Below are 16278 nucleotides of genomic sequence, written 5' to 3'. Positions count from 1 at the left end.
TTTCTTGCATGTACCGTGCCACCGTGAATGCTAGCCAGTCTTGCTATAAGAGGAGCCAGTCCTCCGAGGAGTAGAATCTTCTCCAGAGACCCATGGGTACAACTGCACTCGTGGGGAGTTTGAAAGCAAAGGAGCCCCTAAGTGGGTAGCTGGGCCTTCTCTGTAAGGGAAGCACACTTGGGTAACCTGATCCAGTGGTTCAGAACTCACTGAGGGTCTGATTCAAGCCATGGAGACACTTGGCCCCAAAATGCGGTTGGACAGACACACAGTATTGCATATATTTTTCAGAAAATCACAGAGTCTGGCAGCCTGTGATGTATCTTGGATTAAGAACCTTCATATCCTACTTTCTAAAAAATGGGTTTCATGAGATATTGGCAGGAGAAGTCTGTGAATGCACTCAGTCCAGACTCCTCCTGTTTCCGCCCCCACTATGCCTGGCTTCTCCTGCCCCACCCTGGTCCCAGGGGAAGCCCTGCCTCAGTCCGAGCTGCTCTTTCCCTTCTCTGTGCTTACAGCACTGGCCTGCCTTGTCCATGCTACTCAGATGGCAGGTAAAAAATATGCTATTGGAATGCAACCAGTGCTATTGTCACAAAACTACTGAGGTCTGTGTGCCAGGAGCTGTGCCACTGCTCATGTTTAACACTCAGTGAGGAGGGTGTTTTTATCCTCAGCAAATGCCGAAGCTGGGGTCAGGGAGGTGATGTAACTTGCCCAGGTCACACAGCCAGGGAGTGGCCAGGACAGGACCCCAGTCTGGGCAGCCAGGTTCCCCACGCCGTGCTCTCCTGCTGTGTTCCGGGAGTGGGATTTGGGGACAGGCTCCCATGAGGACAGAGCCCTGCTATCTGCCCATCTGTTGTATGTTTTCAAACTTTCTGTATAAGTAGAAAAATAACTGTGTATATTGAGTTACTTTTAACTTTTCATTATGGAATTTCAAAGTAGTAGCATCATATGACACCCCCACATGTAACTGTTACCCAATAATTTAACAATTATTAACATTTTGCCTATCTTGTTTCTTCTTATCCTCTCCCTCCGAAATTTTTTTTCTGATATATTTTAAAGCAAGGACCAGACATGTCATTTCTGCTTTCAACACTTCAATGTGTACCTCTAATTGAAGACACTTTTTAATATGCTAATCCTACCATATTCATACCTTTTTGTGACTTATTTCTTTCAACATGGTTTTCTGAAATTATACAGATGGATTTATGTAGCCCCTGAGAAGTTTTTTTTTACAGCTTCATTGTATATCACTTTTTTATTCCTTCGTCTCATGGTAGACACTTAGAGTAGTTCTGTTTTTTCTTTTTACAAACTGTGATGCACTAGACATCGTGGTATGTGTATCCATGTGTCCATGTGTTGGCGTGAGAGTTTCTCCAGTGCTGGATGTGCTTATCTTCAGCTCTGCTGGATCCGGTTTTCAGAGTGCTCCTACAGGTTTACGGACTCAGCAGCAGTGTGTGAAAGGCCTCCTTTTGGTTTCCTGTGACTGCCATCACCATCATTGTGTTAAGTTGCTAAGTTTGTGGTACATATTTACTGTGTAACGGTTTTGTAGATCAGCAGTCCAGCATGGTCTTGCTGGATGAAATCAGGCTATCAGCAGGGCTGCATTCCTTCCTGGAGGTTCTAGGAGACAGTTTGTGTCCTTGCTTACTCAAGTTGTTGGAAGGATACAGTTCCTTCTGGTTGTAGGGCTAGGTCTCTGTTTTCTTGCTGGTCATCAGGTGTGGCCATTTCTAGCTCCTCGAGGTCACCTGTTTTCCTTGGCTTGTGGCTGCCTTTTTCCATCTTCAGAGCCAGCAACCGTGGGTCCAGGCCCTGTCCCACTTCACATCCCTTTGACTCTTCTTCCTTTGTCACATCTCTCTGGTCCACTTTCCTACTTTCCTCTTCCACTTTAAGGGCTCCTGTGATTACTGTGGTCCCACCTGGGACATCCAGGATAACCTCGCTGTCTTAAGTGCCATAGCTGTAAATCCACACATGGTGTACCTCTTGCCACTAAATGTGCAATATTCACAGATTCCAGGGACGTCTTTGGGGGCCATTATTCTGCCTACCATAGCTTTAATTCTTTTTCATCCCTAGTATCTTACTAATGTAATGTTTTCTCCCTTGTCTTTTTACTTTTTAAAATGGTATTTTTTGAGCATAAGTGTTATGCATGTGTATATGTATGCTACATAAACATACATGCACATGTATTAATATATTAATGTAACCAAATTTATCAGCCTTGTGTTTGCAGTCTTGCTTGTATTTTCTGTGCTTTTTACATTGGGTGCTTTGACCATCTAGAGTTGATTTTTTTTTGCCTGTGTAGTATCAAGAAGGGATCTAAAGCAGTCTTTTCCATACAGATAGCCAGTTATTCTCACCAGTTATTTATTGAGAAGTTAATTATTTCCTCACTGAATTGAAATGCCTGGTCATATATCACAGTGCCGTTTAGATATGAGTAGATTTCTAGGTTCTCTTTCATGTTTCACTGACCTTTTTGCCAGATTGCATCATTTAACTTTTCGTTTTTTTTCTCAACAGTGAATATGACATTTATGGGTTTAAGACTGTCCCAGAGGATGACGAGGAAGAGAAGTTGGTCGCTAAAGTCCGGGCATTGGACCTGAAGACCCTCTACCTCACAGAAAACCAGGAGGTCTCCACTGGGGTCAAGTGGGAAAACTACTTTGCGAGCACAGTGAACAGGGAGATGACTTGTTCCCCAGAATTAAAGAACCTGGTCCGTGCGGGCATCCCACACGAGCACCGTTCCAAGGTGTGGAAGTGGTGTGTGGACCGTCACATCAAGAAGTTCAAGGACAGCACTCAGCCCAGTTACTTCCAGACTTTGCTTCAGAAGGCGCTGGAGAAACAGAACCCAGCCTCCAAGCAGATTGAGCTGGACCTGCTGCGGACTCTGCCCAACAACAAGCATTACTCGTGCCCCACCTCAGAAGGCATTCAGAAGCTGCGCAACGTCCTGCTCGCCTTCTCCTGGCGGAATCCAGACATCGGCTACTGCCAGGGTCTCAACAGGTAGGTCCCCAGCCCACGGAGGGCTCCTCTTTGTTCTTAAGATACAGGGACTGCCTGATAGCCCCCTTCCCTTCCTGGTAAGCCAAGAAAAGTCAGTCTTTTAAGGGAAAAAAGTACTAATAGCTGCAGTAAACTAATTTGAATTGTGCACCATCCCCAATTCTAGAATAATTGAGAGAAACAAGCATGCTTTCGAAGTCTTAAGAACACCAAACTATTTGAAACAACTAGGTTTCTCATTTAGATTTCCTTGCTGTTGTCCTCACACTCAGGTTTTGATCTGCAGTTTGCATTCATTCATTTAAAATGCATGATGTGGCAACAAGGGCACTCCCTGTTTATATAGGATCTTCGTCAGTCATGAGGTTGCCCCAGACAGTTTTTCAGCTGGTCAAAACCTAGCCCTTGAAGAGCCCAAACATGTTTTCTTTTGGACTAGAGTCTTCTGCAGGTCTGGTATGCTTCCTTGCTTCCATAGGCAAAGGACACTGAAAAGCCTCTCACCTTCTCTTAACAATCCAGGCTCCTTATTCTGAGCTGAGCTGCACCGGCATGAGGCCATGGGAGGTACTGAGGTCTGTTCTGTGTGAAGCTGCTCGCTGTCATTGGACTTTGAGTGCTAGTGGCTGATTTTTACCTCTGTCTGTCTCTTACCTGTGCACTCCTGCCGCTTCTACTCACTGCTGTCATTAGAGTCCATTTATATCCCTCCCAAAGTAGATAATCCAGCTTGCTAGAAATACGAACAAAGAATGAAGAAGCTCCATGTGTGATCTTTAGTGGTTCTCCTGTAAGTCAAGTGCATGCATTGAGTTTTAAATGCTGACATTTATTCTAGCAGCTCTTGGGCCTCTTTAAATCCTCATCCATGCTGGATACAGACCTCTGGATCCGGACTGTCTTTTGCATCTGAAATGAGAGCATTGCAGGAAGAAGAGCTTAAGCTGGAATGTTAGTTGGTTAAGACCTAGAAACCAGTGGTTTCTAGGAAGTCATTGTCTCTGTGGTGGTCAGGCCAGGGTCCCCTCTCTGTGCCCTGAAAGTAAGAGGGACTTCAGCTGCTCCTCAATGGTCCCCTTTAAAAAAAAAGGCTATAAAAATAAAATATTGCCTAACAAAGCAGCCTTGTTTTGCTTAAATGGACAGTTCACACTGCATACTCAGTCTAAAAATTCCTGAAAGCTAAAACCTTCTGAAACTTCAGGGATCTTGGTGAGGACTTAAGCATGCCTGTGTCTCTTCCCCACATTAGGACACTTTCCAGCTTTAATTTAGACTTTCTGTGCACAATCACCATTGGGACCTCTAAACTTTAACCATTTTACTGGATTTTTTTCCATGCACATTATTTTGTACACACATTCTGAGAACCCAGAACTTTAGCAGAACGCTAGCTTTTCTAACAGAGAAGGCAATGGCACCCCACTCCAGTACTCTTGCCTGGAAAATCCCAGGAATGGAGGAGCCTGGTAGGCTGCAGTCCATGGGGTCGCTAAGAGTCGGATACGACTGAGCGACTTCACTTTCACTTTTCACTTTCATGCATTGGAGAAGGAAATGGCAACCCACTCCAGTGTTCTTGCCTGGAGAATCCCAGGGACGGGGGAGCCTGGTGGGCTGCCGCCTGTGGGGTCGCACAGAGTCGGACACAACTGAAGCGACACAGCAGCAGCAGCAGCAACAGCATCCTTTTCTAAGTGATTCACACCTATCATCATGAACATCAGTTAACTTAAAGTGATGTCTTCGAAGGCTCTGCGGATCTCAGTCTCTCTGCCCCTTCTTGTGGCGTCCTCAGGTGCTGTACACGTCCTGTTTCTCCCTCCTTACCCGTCTCTACTCTTTGTAACCTTTCTACTCTCCATCCCATTCATGCCAACTCAAGGTGTCCCCTTTCCAGTTTTTTTTTTTAACCTCTTAATTTGAGATTTCATTATAATTTTGTCCAAGGAAGAAAGCAAAAACAAATTCTGAGAAGTGACTTCAGGTTTCTCCCATAAGTGCACAAGCAGAAGTTCTCAGGTGTGTAGAGAGGGGCTTTTCTATTGCCTTTTCCTTCCCATCTTTCTGTCCCGAATGCCCGCTCAGAGCCAGACCTGATGAAGTCATTGGGTAAGTAACTTCTCAGTGGTGACAATGTCAAATATAGCCGAACCCAGGTTTCCATTGTGAGTGACCGAACAGCTGATACAAAGGCTCTCTTCCCCGCCCCACGTGCATGCCGTGGATGCAGTGTTTTGAGAAAGCCCCCATGATGGTTCATTTGTGTGAAGCCCCATTTCAAGTAGATTGGTATCAAGAAAGTTGTTTTTAAACCATCACTGTGTTCTTTCTCCCTTGTATTCAAATTCACCCCTTGATTTTTTGTGCATAAAAGGATTAGTTGGAACTTAAAAAACTCAAAAAATTAGCTGCATCAGCAAAATCTTATCATGAAAAAAAATTTTTTAATGAGGCCGACTGGATCATTGGGAAATAATTTCATCATCTTTAAATAAAAAAGAAACGAAAGGGAGGGTGAATGTAGCTTTGCTTTTCAAACTAGGAAATGCTTCCCTTGCCACAAAATACTTCCTTGGTATTATTTTCTGGAGAGTGGAAGTCACCATGGAGGCGTCTGTGAAGATGGGCTGTGCTGCCTGGGTCTGGGCCAGGGGGCTGGCGCTCACATTGTCCTCTGTTTGCTTGTAGATTGGTGGCCGTGGCCCTCCTGTACCTGGAACAAGAAGATGCCTTCTGGTGTCTAGTCACCATAGTGGAAGTTTTCATGCCTCGAGACTATTACACAAAGACTCTTTTAGGATCCCAGGTACTCTAAAAGTACTGTGCTTCAGTCAGCAACTTGTAGAATTAGAGCTGAAATGTGACCTGAATTAAGCGTTGATCGGGGATGCCCCATGGGCATGACAAGGTGCACACGGAGGCCACCCCCTCCACCTGCCCCCGCTTCCCCCAGCCTGGGTCGGGCTGCTCACAGGCCAGTGGGTGCCCGGTCGGGCTCACTCAGTGCCCTGGAAGCCAGCAGACCTGCTCTGTGGTCACTGCTCAGCACTGTCTCCCCTGGACTCTGCCTGGCTGGCTAAGCCACAATTCAGGGGAGCCTGGGGAGCCTGGGTGTGTTAGCTCTGGTTCTCCAAGAGGCAGAGGCCAAGGCAGAAGCAGACATGCCAGAAACTATTGAGGGGGAAACCCATGAAGGATCAAGGGGAGGGATTGGGGAAGGCCAGGAGAACCCCCAGACCAGCGAAAGAAGGGAGGTTTGGGTGGTGGGGAAGACCCCAACCTGCTGTGCAGTTCTCAGAAAGTTTTGGTCAGGCCAGTGTGGAGTCCTTGAGCCAAGGTCACCTGTTAAAGTGCACATGAGACCCGCCTGCGTCTGTGCCCCTGCCCGGCTCACTCACTGGCTGGAAGCAGCAGGGACAACACGACTCCTGTGAACAGTGTCGTAATGGGTCCAGAGGGACAGAGCTGGGGTCTCCAGCACCGCCTGCAGCAGGCGGTCCGAATAGCACAGTTCCTGCCCACCGCTCCTAGAGTCTGAAGCCAGGGGCCAGTAGGATGATGTGGGCTGGGACGGCCCAGGGGTTCTGGCTCCACTGGCGACTTCCCACCTCAGGACCAGACCCTTGGCCCTTGCAGCCCTGGGCATCTCTTCCCGCGCCGAACTGGGGCTTCTGCTGTCGTTGGCTTCCAGATGGACTTTGCCTGCTCCCCCACTGGCAGCCCTCCTCCTCCTGTGTCTGACCTGTGTCCATGCCTCCTCCCCGAGAGCCCTGTGACTCCTGACTGCAGCTGGGCCTGTGTCCTGCCCTTCCCTGCTCTTCTCTGTTCCCTACAGCTGGGTCTGCAGACCCGGGCCATCTCCCAGCCTCTGCGTGGTCAGCAGAGGCACTGTGAGGAGCCTGGAGGAGGGCAGGGAGCTGAGGGCCATTCTCCCCTCTCTGTCTTGGGCACTTCCTGCCAGTGACTCTGTCTCCTCTGTGGCACCAGCTCCTGTCTGTGCCACTGGGGGCCCCCCTGCTCCAGCCTAGGGGTGACTTCCTGCCCTGGCCTCTGGGCCACCTCACCATCAACGGCTTGGCTTCTTGACCTCCCTGTCACCAGTGTGACCACTGCCCTGGGAAAATCCCTGTTGTAAATGTTTCGTGTGGTTTCTGTTGGCCTAGTTGGGCCCTGTGTTTTATTTGCATTTCTGTCTTTGGAGGGAACCCCCTTGTTGCCTTCTGTTAGCACCTGCACTGCCCCGTCACCCATAGTCCCCAGGCCAGGAATTGGGTCAGCCCACACTCCCCCTTCCGGTCCCTCTGTGCCCCTGGAGTTGCTGTTTCTGATCACTGCCACCCGCCAGGTGGCTCAGATCTGTTCCCTTGTCCTCTCACCACTGTTAGGTCACCGTCCCCTCTCCTGCATCATTGAAGGTGCCTCTTCTTCTCTCTTTCTGCCTTTACCCACTCATCCTTCCCTCCGTCTCACTCACAGATGCAGCCACAACCTCCCTGCGCTGGGCCAGGCCTCTCACAGCCTTCCTCAGACTCTTTACTGCCTGAGCCACCAGGGAAGCCCAACAGATATACTCACTGAAGTTAGGTAATATAGAAATGCATCAGTTCAGTTCAGTTCAGTCGCTCGGTTGTGTACGACTCTTTGTGACCCCATGAACTTCAGCACGCCAGGCCTCCCTGTCCATCACCAACTCCTGGAGTCCACCCAAACCCATGTCCATTGAGTCAGTGATGCCATCCAACCATCTCATCCTCTGTCATCCCCTTCTCCTCCTGCCCTCAATCTTTCCCAGCATCAGGGTCTTTTCCAGTGAGTCCGCGCTTCTCATCACGTGGCCAAAGTATTGGAGTTTCAGCTTCAACATCAGTCCTTCCAATGAACACCTAGGACTATCTCCTTTAGGATGGACTGGTTGGATCTCCTTGCAGTTCAAGGGACTCTCAAGAGTCTTCTCCAACACCACAATTCAAAAGCATCAATTCTTCAGTGCTCAGCTTTCTTTATAGTCCAACTCTCACATCCATACATGACCACTGGAAAAACCATAGCCTTGACTAGATGGACCTTTGTTGGCAAAGTAATGTCTCTGCTTTTTAGTATGCTGTCTAGGTTGTTCATAACTTTCCTTCCAAGGAGTAAGCATCTTTTAATTTCATGGCTGCAATCACCATCTGCAGTGATTTGGGAGCCCAGAAAAATAAAGTCAGCCACTGTTTCCACTGTTTCCCCATCTATTTGCCATGACGTGATGGGACCAGATGCCATGATCTTAGTTTTCTGAATGTTGAGCTTTAAGCCAGCTTTTTCACTCTCCTCTTTCACCTTCATCAAGAGGCTCTTTAGTTCTTCTTCACTTTCTGCCATAAGGGTGGTGTCATCTGCATATCTTGTTTGATATTTCTCCCGGCAATCTTGATTCCAGCTTGTGCTTCCTCCAGCACAGCGTTTCTCATGATGTACTCTGCATATGTTAAATAAGCAGGGTGACAATATACAGCCTTGACGTACTCCTTTTCCTATTTGGAACCAGTCTGTTGTTCCATGTCCAGTTCTAACTGTTGCTTCCTGACCTGCATACAGATTTCTCAGGAGGCAGGTGGTCTGGTATTCCCATCTCTTTAAGAAATGCATATTAAGAGGGAAATGAAAAGTCACCTATTACCCTACCAACTTGAGAACCACAGTTAGCATTTTGATATATTTCCTTTTGACTTTTCCCCAAAAATACATTTAAGTATCCAGATTCAGAGCCGATTATCCTGGCTGGTTCACATTCACATGACAGTGTGAACATTTTCTCATAACGTTATCTCGTTTTCAATGTCATATTTGGTAATATTCCATCGGTTGATTGGACATGAGGTGTTTAGCCATTTTTCTGTAACAGATGTTGTGTAACGCCACTCTTCAGATGGGGATAGCCGTGTGTGTGCGGTCAGCCCCAGCACTGTGCCTTGCAGATTGCCGTCAGCTGCCTCCTGCCGGAGCTGAGCACTGAGCCCCTTCACGCTGCACTGTCGTCCAGACACTCAGCAGCTTCTCCGTCTGTCCCCTCAGCCGAGTGTACATTGTGTGCCAGGACCTCGCTAGATGCCAGGGACACAGAGATGAATATAGTCATTCCACGTCCTCTTGAGTTCAGAGAGCTGAACAGAGGCCTGAGCAGGCATCCCCTGGCAGCTTTCCCCACACCAGCCCTCTGCCAAGCCCCAGGCAGCCTCAAGAATAGGACACCATCTGCCACCTACCTGGCAGGAAAGGCGTGTGCCTGGGTCTTCGCCCACTTCAAGGCCAGCTGACTGGTCCCTTCCTCTCAGGCACTTTCAGCCCAAGTCCTTCTAGGCAGAGGGCATCATATCGCCATCACTTGGCCCAATAGTCAGCTGTTGTCTCCCTTGGCTGTTTACAGCCTCTTAAAGCCAGTGTGCATGCATGCTAATGGCGTTAGTGGTAAAGAACCCACCTGCCAATGCAGGAGACGTAAGAGACACAGATTTGATCCCTGGGTCAGAAAGCTCCCCTGGAGGGGGGCACTGCAACCCATGCCCATATTCTTGCCCGGAGAATCCCAAGGACAGAGGAGCCTGGCGGGCTATAGTCCATGGTGTCACAGTCAGACACAACTGAGCGACTTACTGTGCATGTAAAGGCAGCACCTGCTCCTGTTGTTTCTCATCCCCAGCACTGGCCAGTGCCAAGTGTGAAGTGTGTGCAAATGGGTAGTTGTTGTTTATCTGCTGAGGGATGGAATAGCACCAGCAGAAGTACCATCACTAGTGAGTGATGCTGACCTTCCCTGTGGGAGGCTCTGGGCTTCCAGGGAAACTGACCAAAGAGGATGCCCAGGTATGGCTTGTCATGGCTACCGCGCATGCACCCATAAGATGTTTTGACAACTTGCCTTTCAGTAACTGGTCCACCTATAAGAATCTTACAGCACTGGGGAACAGATGTGGGTGAGAAGGTGAGAGGGTGATAATTTTTGCACACCATGAGATGGTTTTATAGCTTCTTATGTGCTTTTGTTTAAGTCTTCTAAGAAAAATTAATTATAATTCATTTCAGCTAATTTAGGTCTTTGAAATTTTGTCTCTTCTAGCCAGAAAGCAAACTGGACAAAAATGTATGTTTCCAACCGTGATTCCTTAATTTTATCCTTTGTGTACCCTAAGGTGACTTTATAATGCTTTAGAATCATTTCTGTGGAAAATAATGTTTTATAAGTTACTTTGCCTTTTAAATCTTTACATTTCAACCAGTTATACTTGAACCTGTGTAATATTCTTTTTAAAAAAAAAATTTTTTTTTTTACTATAGTGGCTTCTATATTTAAAAAAAAAAAAAAAAACCCTTCCCATAAGGGTAAACAATTGAGTTTTTCAAAGTTTTAGATTCTCCTTAAAAAAGGACATTTTAAAATGTCACTTTAACATTTATCTAGATTGTTTCTAGTTGTTCTAGTATCTCAGTCATCCCAAGAATTCACACACTTTCTACCATAACTTGACTGATAGCGCCGGTGAAAGTTTGGCGGGTTATTCGGGATCCAGTCCTAGGAGCATGCTTGCTGCCGGCTTCCTGTCTCCTGGGCTTTGCCGGATTGCTCTCCCAGGTGGTTGCACCAGTTCTCGCTCCCATCTCAGTATGCCGTTCAGGGCACGCTCATGCAGCCGACATTTCCTGCGCAGCTGCCCCTGTTCCCGGATAGCCTGGTCGTGGCCCGCTGTGCATGGTAGCTTGCTCTCTTCTGCAGGTCTCTTTCTTTGATGCTTCACTGCTCACTGGTGGAGTGGTGACCTCACTGCACCCGGGCCCTGGAGCCTCGGCCCAGGTCTCTGGTGAGCTGCAGTTGTCCTGCTCGAGTTGCCCCCAGGCACCAGTGTGTCTCACTCTCCCCAGCCCTCATTCCTGTGATCCGGCCTCAGGGGACCACACTCTGCCCTCTCCAGCCCCTCTGGAGGCCTGTGTATTCCAAGCACCCCTCCTCCTTACCTCTGACCTCACAGGGTCTGCATGGTTTACAGACCTTACCTCCATGTAGTTCCCATCTAGGTGCTCCTGTCCTCCTACCACCTATCCTTGGCTCTGATTTTCATCCCCTCTGCTCTGGCTGTGGGGGACCTCCATGGGCCTCCCCTTTAGCTCGGCCCCTGTTGCAGGTAGAGAGACAGACCTAAAGCACAAATCCAGCCCCATCACTCTCCTACCCAAAGCCTCTTGATGCTTCTCCTTCATTGCCTGCTGTGTTTTTCAAACATGAGTAGAGAAATCAGTATGGGGGTTGGCAGTAGCGTTTTTCATCACATTAAGTTGAATAGACTAGAATTGAGGCATCAAAGTGTGTCCTCCTGTGTGAAGTTAAGTAATGCTCATGAAAGATTTCTTTCTGTTCGATGCAGACTGGGTGATATTGACGTATGTTGTCTTGTGGATCACAGACAAAGTCTGGAAAAGCCCCTGGCCTGTAGATGAAGTCTGACCCTCAGGGGCATGGTACCTCTGCCAGGCCGGGCTGCCTCCCTCACACTCCTTCTGCCCACAGTCCTGTGCCCTCCGCTGCAGGGCTGTTCTCCCCCAGACTTGGCTGGGACCCGTCCGGGGCTCTGTAATGCTCTGCAAACACATCTTTACCAAGCCCTGGCACGGCTGGTGTAACAGCCCATACATCTCCTTCCCCACTCATCTTTTAGCTCCTAGAGGTCAGGACTGAACACGAGTCAAGCCTCTGCCCAGCACTGGCCCCTGCTTGACACAGAACATGGAGAGATAACAGCCACCTATGTTGATAGGTATTTACCTGAGTCTCTTGTAGTCTTCACAGAAGCCCTGGGAGAAGGAGACTGTTACTGCTTTCAGATGAGGAGCAGAGCTCTCCAGAATACAGTGTGCCCGAGGCCACCCTGGAGTCAGTAGTAGAGCTGAGGCCCAAGCTCAAGTGCAGCTGACTCTGGAGTCCTGGCTCCCTCACTGCCCCACCCAGCTAGCAAATACTTGGCGAATGGATGTGGCGATACCACACTTCCTCTTGGGCCAGGGACTCAGGTTGTGGCCCGTGTAGCAGCACCCTCTGTATTTCCATACGGATTAGCAAGGTTGACTGCTGCACCGGCTCTGCAGCAGCTGTTTTCATGGGGCATTTTGAGTGCAGGCGTGGCCTCAGGCCGTCGCACCCAGCCCCCCGCCCTGTGGAAAGGTGACAGTCAGCGGCCACTCGGTGAGTGCCTGCTGTGTGAGGTCAACTGCTTCTGGGGCGCAGAGCCCTCCGCTCTGGGGTGAGCCCTCCACACATTTGGAAGGGCTACACCGCGGTGCACTGTGATGGACCTGCAACCCCCCGGGGCCCTGGATGACCCACTCTGTGCTATGGCAGCCCCCACACACTTCTCCCCTTTGCTCCCTCTCCAGGTGGACCAGCGAGTGTTCAGAGACCTCATGAGCGAGAAGCTGCCTCGACTGCACGCCCACTTTGAACAGTACAAAGTCGACTACACCCTCATCACATTCAACTGGTTCCTGGTGGTGTTTGTGGATAGCGTCGTCAGCGACATCCTCTTTAAAATATGGGACTCTTTCCTTTATGAGGGACCAAAGGTGGGTCTGCTCGCTGGATGATTCCATGGGCAGTGGCAGAAGCATCCCAGCTTAACTGGAATGTGCGATGGTTACCAAGGGGCAGAGTGATCCAGCCCTGGGGGCCACCAGAGGGGTCGCAGGAAACTGCAGTCAGTTGCTTGTTCATCAGAAACGAGTCTGTGCCAAACCCTGTGCCTGGCACAGGGGCTTCGATGGTTTGCAGTCTGAGCCTCAGCCTCTGTCAAACAGCTGGCAGTATTATCCCTTTGTATGGATGAGGAGTTAGAGGCCCAGAGTGAGCAGATGATTGGGGCAGACTTGGGGGGCCAGCTTCAGAGCCCTACTGCTCACAGGACTCCCACCCAGTCTGTGTATGCTTTAAAAAAAAGTCAGTTTGTGAATAAGTAATACATGATAAACTCAAATCATATAACTAAGAGTGTGTGCAGTTGAAAGGAGATTCCCAGTCTCCTAACTGTTCTTCTCAATGTACTGTATCTCTTTTTCAAGGTATTTGATGTATATCTAAAATATGATTTTTCAGTTTATTATTTATTGGAGATTGTTCCATATCAGGGTATATAGATCTGGCTCTTTTTTTTTTTTTTTTTTAAAGAACTCTGGTAATATCCCCTTCTCCAGATAAACCAGAAATTTACCAAATAGTCCCCTGATAATAGACATTCACATTGTTTCCAGTCTCTTGCTGTTTCAAACTGTGCTGCAATGACTCATTATAACTGTCTTTCTATAGGTACAAGTACATCCATAGGTTTAGTCCTAGAAGTAGATATGCTGGGTCCAGGGTAAATCCAGAATCAAAAGACCCTGTAGTTTTCATCGAGAATGCCAAATTGCCTGCAGAAGGTCCTTACCAATTTCTGCTCCCACCAGCAAAGTTTGAGTGTGTATATTAATCCCATACTGTGTCCAACATAGTACATCATCACCTTTTAAATTCAGTATGTCATTATTAAGAGTTCTCAACCAGGGCTTAAACAGTGTTTCCCGCTGGGTCACAGGTAGGGATGCTAAGAGAAGGATCACCTATTTTAACTCCGTAAGTATTGTTTTCTGAATAAGAGAAAATTCACATTGTTGCAGACCAGCCAACACCCTTAGATGTGGGTGAAGTAATGTGTTCCAGAGCTGCTAAAACTTGCAGGAGCAGCCGGAGTCCATTTCCTCTGGCCTCAGCCAGAGGACAGTGACCCAGAGACAAATCAGAAAAAAAAGCTTGTTTTTCAAATTTTCTTTCCCCATATTCAGAAGTCAGTAATTCAGACCCTAATTTTAGTAGGTGAGATTAAAAACTACCTCCGGAGGTAGAGCTTTCTAAGAGTTTTAGAGTAAGAAGACCCTGGTTTTGATTAATTTAACATTTATCTCTAGTCCTGTATAGCTTATGGACTAGAAATGTGAGCTGAATGTGGAGGAGTCCACAAAGATTCTACTTCTTAAGGAAATTTTTGGTTTGGGCTGAAGTGTTGCTGAATGCCACCAGAGAGTTGAGAACGTTTTTCTATTGAGAAAGGCACTTGCAGAAATGGCTCCTGAGGTCGTGTCTGCCCCAGGACCCCCATGCAGGCCACACTCCCAGGGATCCAGCAGGTGTCCCATCCCTGGAGCTAGCACCTGGAGCTCAGTGCTTCTCGCCTCACAGATTCCCTGTCCTTCTGCAGGTTATCTTCCGCTTTGCCCTGGCACTTTTTAAATACAAGGAAGAGGAGATCCTGAAACTTCAGGATTCAATGTCCATATTCAAGTACCTCCGTTACTTCACACGCACTATCCTGGATGCTAGGTGAGTCCTTGGGGAACCCCCAGACGTCCAGGAGAGCAGGGCCCCTGAGCTTTTATCCTTGACCCAGTAAACATAAATCCTAGCAACCAAAGCACATCCTTCCATGTCTCACAAGCACTTACTGAGTGTCTGCCATGTAGCAGGCCCTCTGCCAGGCACAGAGGGTGGTGGGTGAGGAGCAGGTCCTGTCCTCGGAGAGCTCGTGAGGATGTTACAGCAGGGTTTGCTTAGAGCTGTGGTGAAGGAAGCCTGGGTAAACTGGGCTTGGTGGGGGCGCCAGGGCGTGGGCCCCCTGGGCAGAGGGCACCCAGGAGCTGCGTGTAGGGCGTGACAGCACAGCATGTTTAGGGCGCAGCCCCAGAGGCTCGGCCAGGGTGGGGCTGGCATGGCAGGATCGAGGCCAGGCCTGAGCAGAGCTGGGTTGTTAAGGCTTTTGTAGACTCTGCCCAGGAGGCTGCTTCATCCTGAGTGTTAGGAAGTCCCTGCAGGTTGGACATGAGAAAGGCATGTCTGTTTGGAGCAGGACTGGCTGCAGGGGGCCCAGGCTCCAGGTGAGAGAAGTGGTAACCTGGAGCGAGGTGCCCCCAGAGGCAGAACAGAGTGGGCAGGTTGAAAGGAGTGGAGAGGGAATTTGAACTTGGAAAGGCCCTGGCTTTCTGGCCTGGGCTGCCGAGTGGTCAAGAATCCCCGTCGCAAAAAAAAAAAAAATCCGTCGCCCCACAAACATAGGGGGCCTTTCTGGGCCACTGTCATTGTCCTTGTGTTCGCTGAACCACACTTCGCAGCTGCTCTGGCCCTGGCGGCCCAGGCATGTTCGCCAGAGGGTTTCTGTGGACCTGCTGTTGGTTGAGCAAGTGGGGTGCACGTCCTTGTGAACCCCTGAGTCCCCGTAATGTTCACTGCACTGAGGCGCTGGGAGCCACCTTTCCTGTACGGGAGTGGATCCCTGTAGCAGACTTGTGGCCTCATGAAAACCATAGGCGTCCTTTCACTGACAGACAATTGGAGCTATTAATGTTCTTCAAACTGTATTGACTGCCACCCATAAGAAGAACATTTTATCTCACAACCTGGGACACACATACTGGAGAGTCTGTAACTGGAACAGGAGAATTTGTTCATTGAAATAGTTCCAGTGCTTGATACAGACCTGTGCTGTACCCTGTGATATTTTCTAATTACACTGTGTATCACATATTTAAAATGCTCGTCATGACTCAGTAAGCTGACTCTTCAATCCACTGATGGGTGACCACCTCCTTGACAAACACCAGTTGCCCCCCCGATGCTCACAAGAAGAGAAGGCGGCTTCTCTTTTTGGCCAGTGTCATGAGAAGTGGTTGGGCAGCGTCAGACAGGAGGAGCTGCGGGGCACCAGTGCTGAGGGGTCCTGGGACGGGGGCGTGTGGGGCCAGAGAGAGGGGCCTGACCATTCTCCCCTGTGGTTCTCTTGAGTGAGGCAAGGGGGCCGGGGAGGTGGGTGTTGGGAGAAGATACTGGCTGGGGCCACACCTGGCATCCTTACATGTCACCACTACTGTCAGGATCTTTTACTTGGGAAGTGAGTTTTCAGATTTTTTCTGGCTTGTTGCCATATCAACAGCAATAGGATATCTGAGAATGTCTGTCCTGGGGTGAACCTTGGGAGTATTCGTTAATCCCACATCCGGTCAAGACGACAAGAATGGTGTGAAGTGCACTTCACTCTGACAGCTAATGCATGTGGAGGGCATCCTGCTCAGCCCGGGACGGTTTTGTGCAGGTTGTGGGTGACGCCCTGAAGGGTGGCAGACACGGGCGGAACTGGGCCATGGTCTGTCGTGCGTGCTCCTGCAGCG

General features: G+C 49.0%; 1 protein-coding gene across 1 annotated transcript in view; it reads left to right on the top strand.

Annotated features, from left to right (window-relative positions):
• TBC1D2B (TBC1 domain family member 2B) overlaps nucleotides 1–16278 on the top strand; it is an 88683-nt gene that overhangs the window by 67472 nt on the left and 4933 nt on the right. The window contains exons 9-12 of the mRNA XM_065906451.1: nucleotides 2566–3060; nucleotides 5752–5869; nucleotides 12469–12654; nucleotides 14319–14440. Coding sequence (XP_065762523.1) covers nucleotides 2566–3060; nucleotides 5752–5869; nucleotides 12469–12654; nucleotides 14319–14440 — 921 coding nt within the window. The remainder of the gene's footprint in view (nucleotides 1–2565; nucleotides 3061–5751; nucleotides 5870–12468; nucleotides 12655–14318; nucleotides 14441–16278) is intronic.

The sequence above is a fragment of the Muntiacus reevesi genome, chromosome 15, assembly GCF_963930625.1.
Source record: "Muntiacus reevesi chromosome 15, mMunRee1.1, whole genome shotgun sequence".
Classification (NCBI taxonomy): domain Eukaryota; kingdom Metazoa; phylum Chordata; class Mammalia; order Artiodactyla; family Cervidae; genus Muntiacus; species Muntiacus reevesi.
This window is presented reverse-complemented; position numbering and strand designations above follow the sequence as displayed.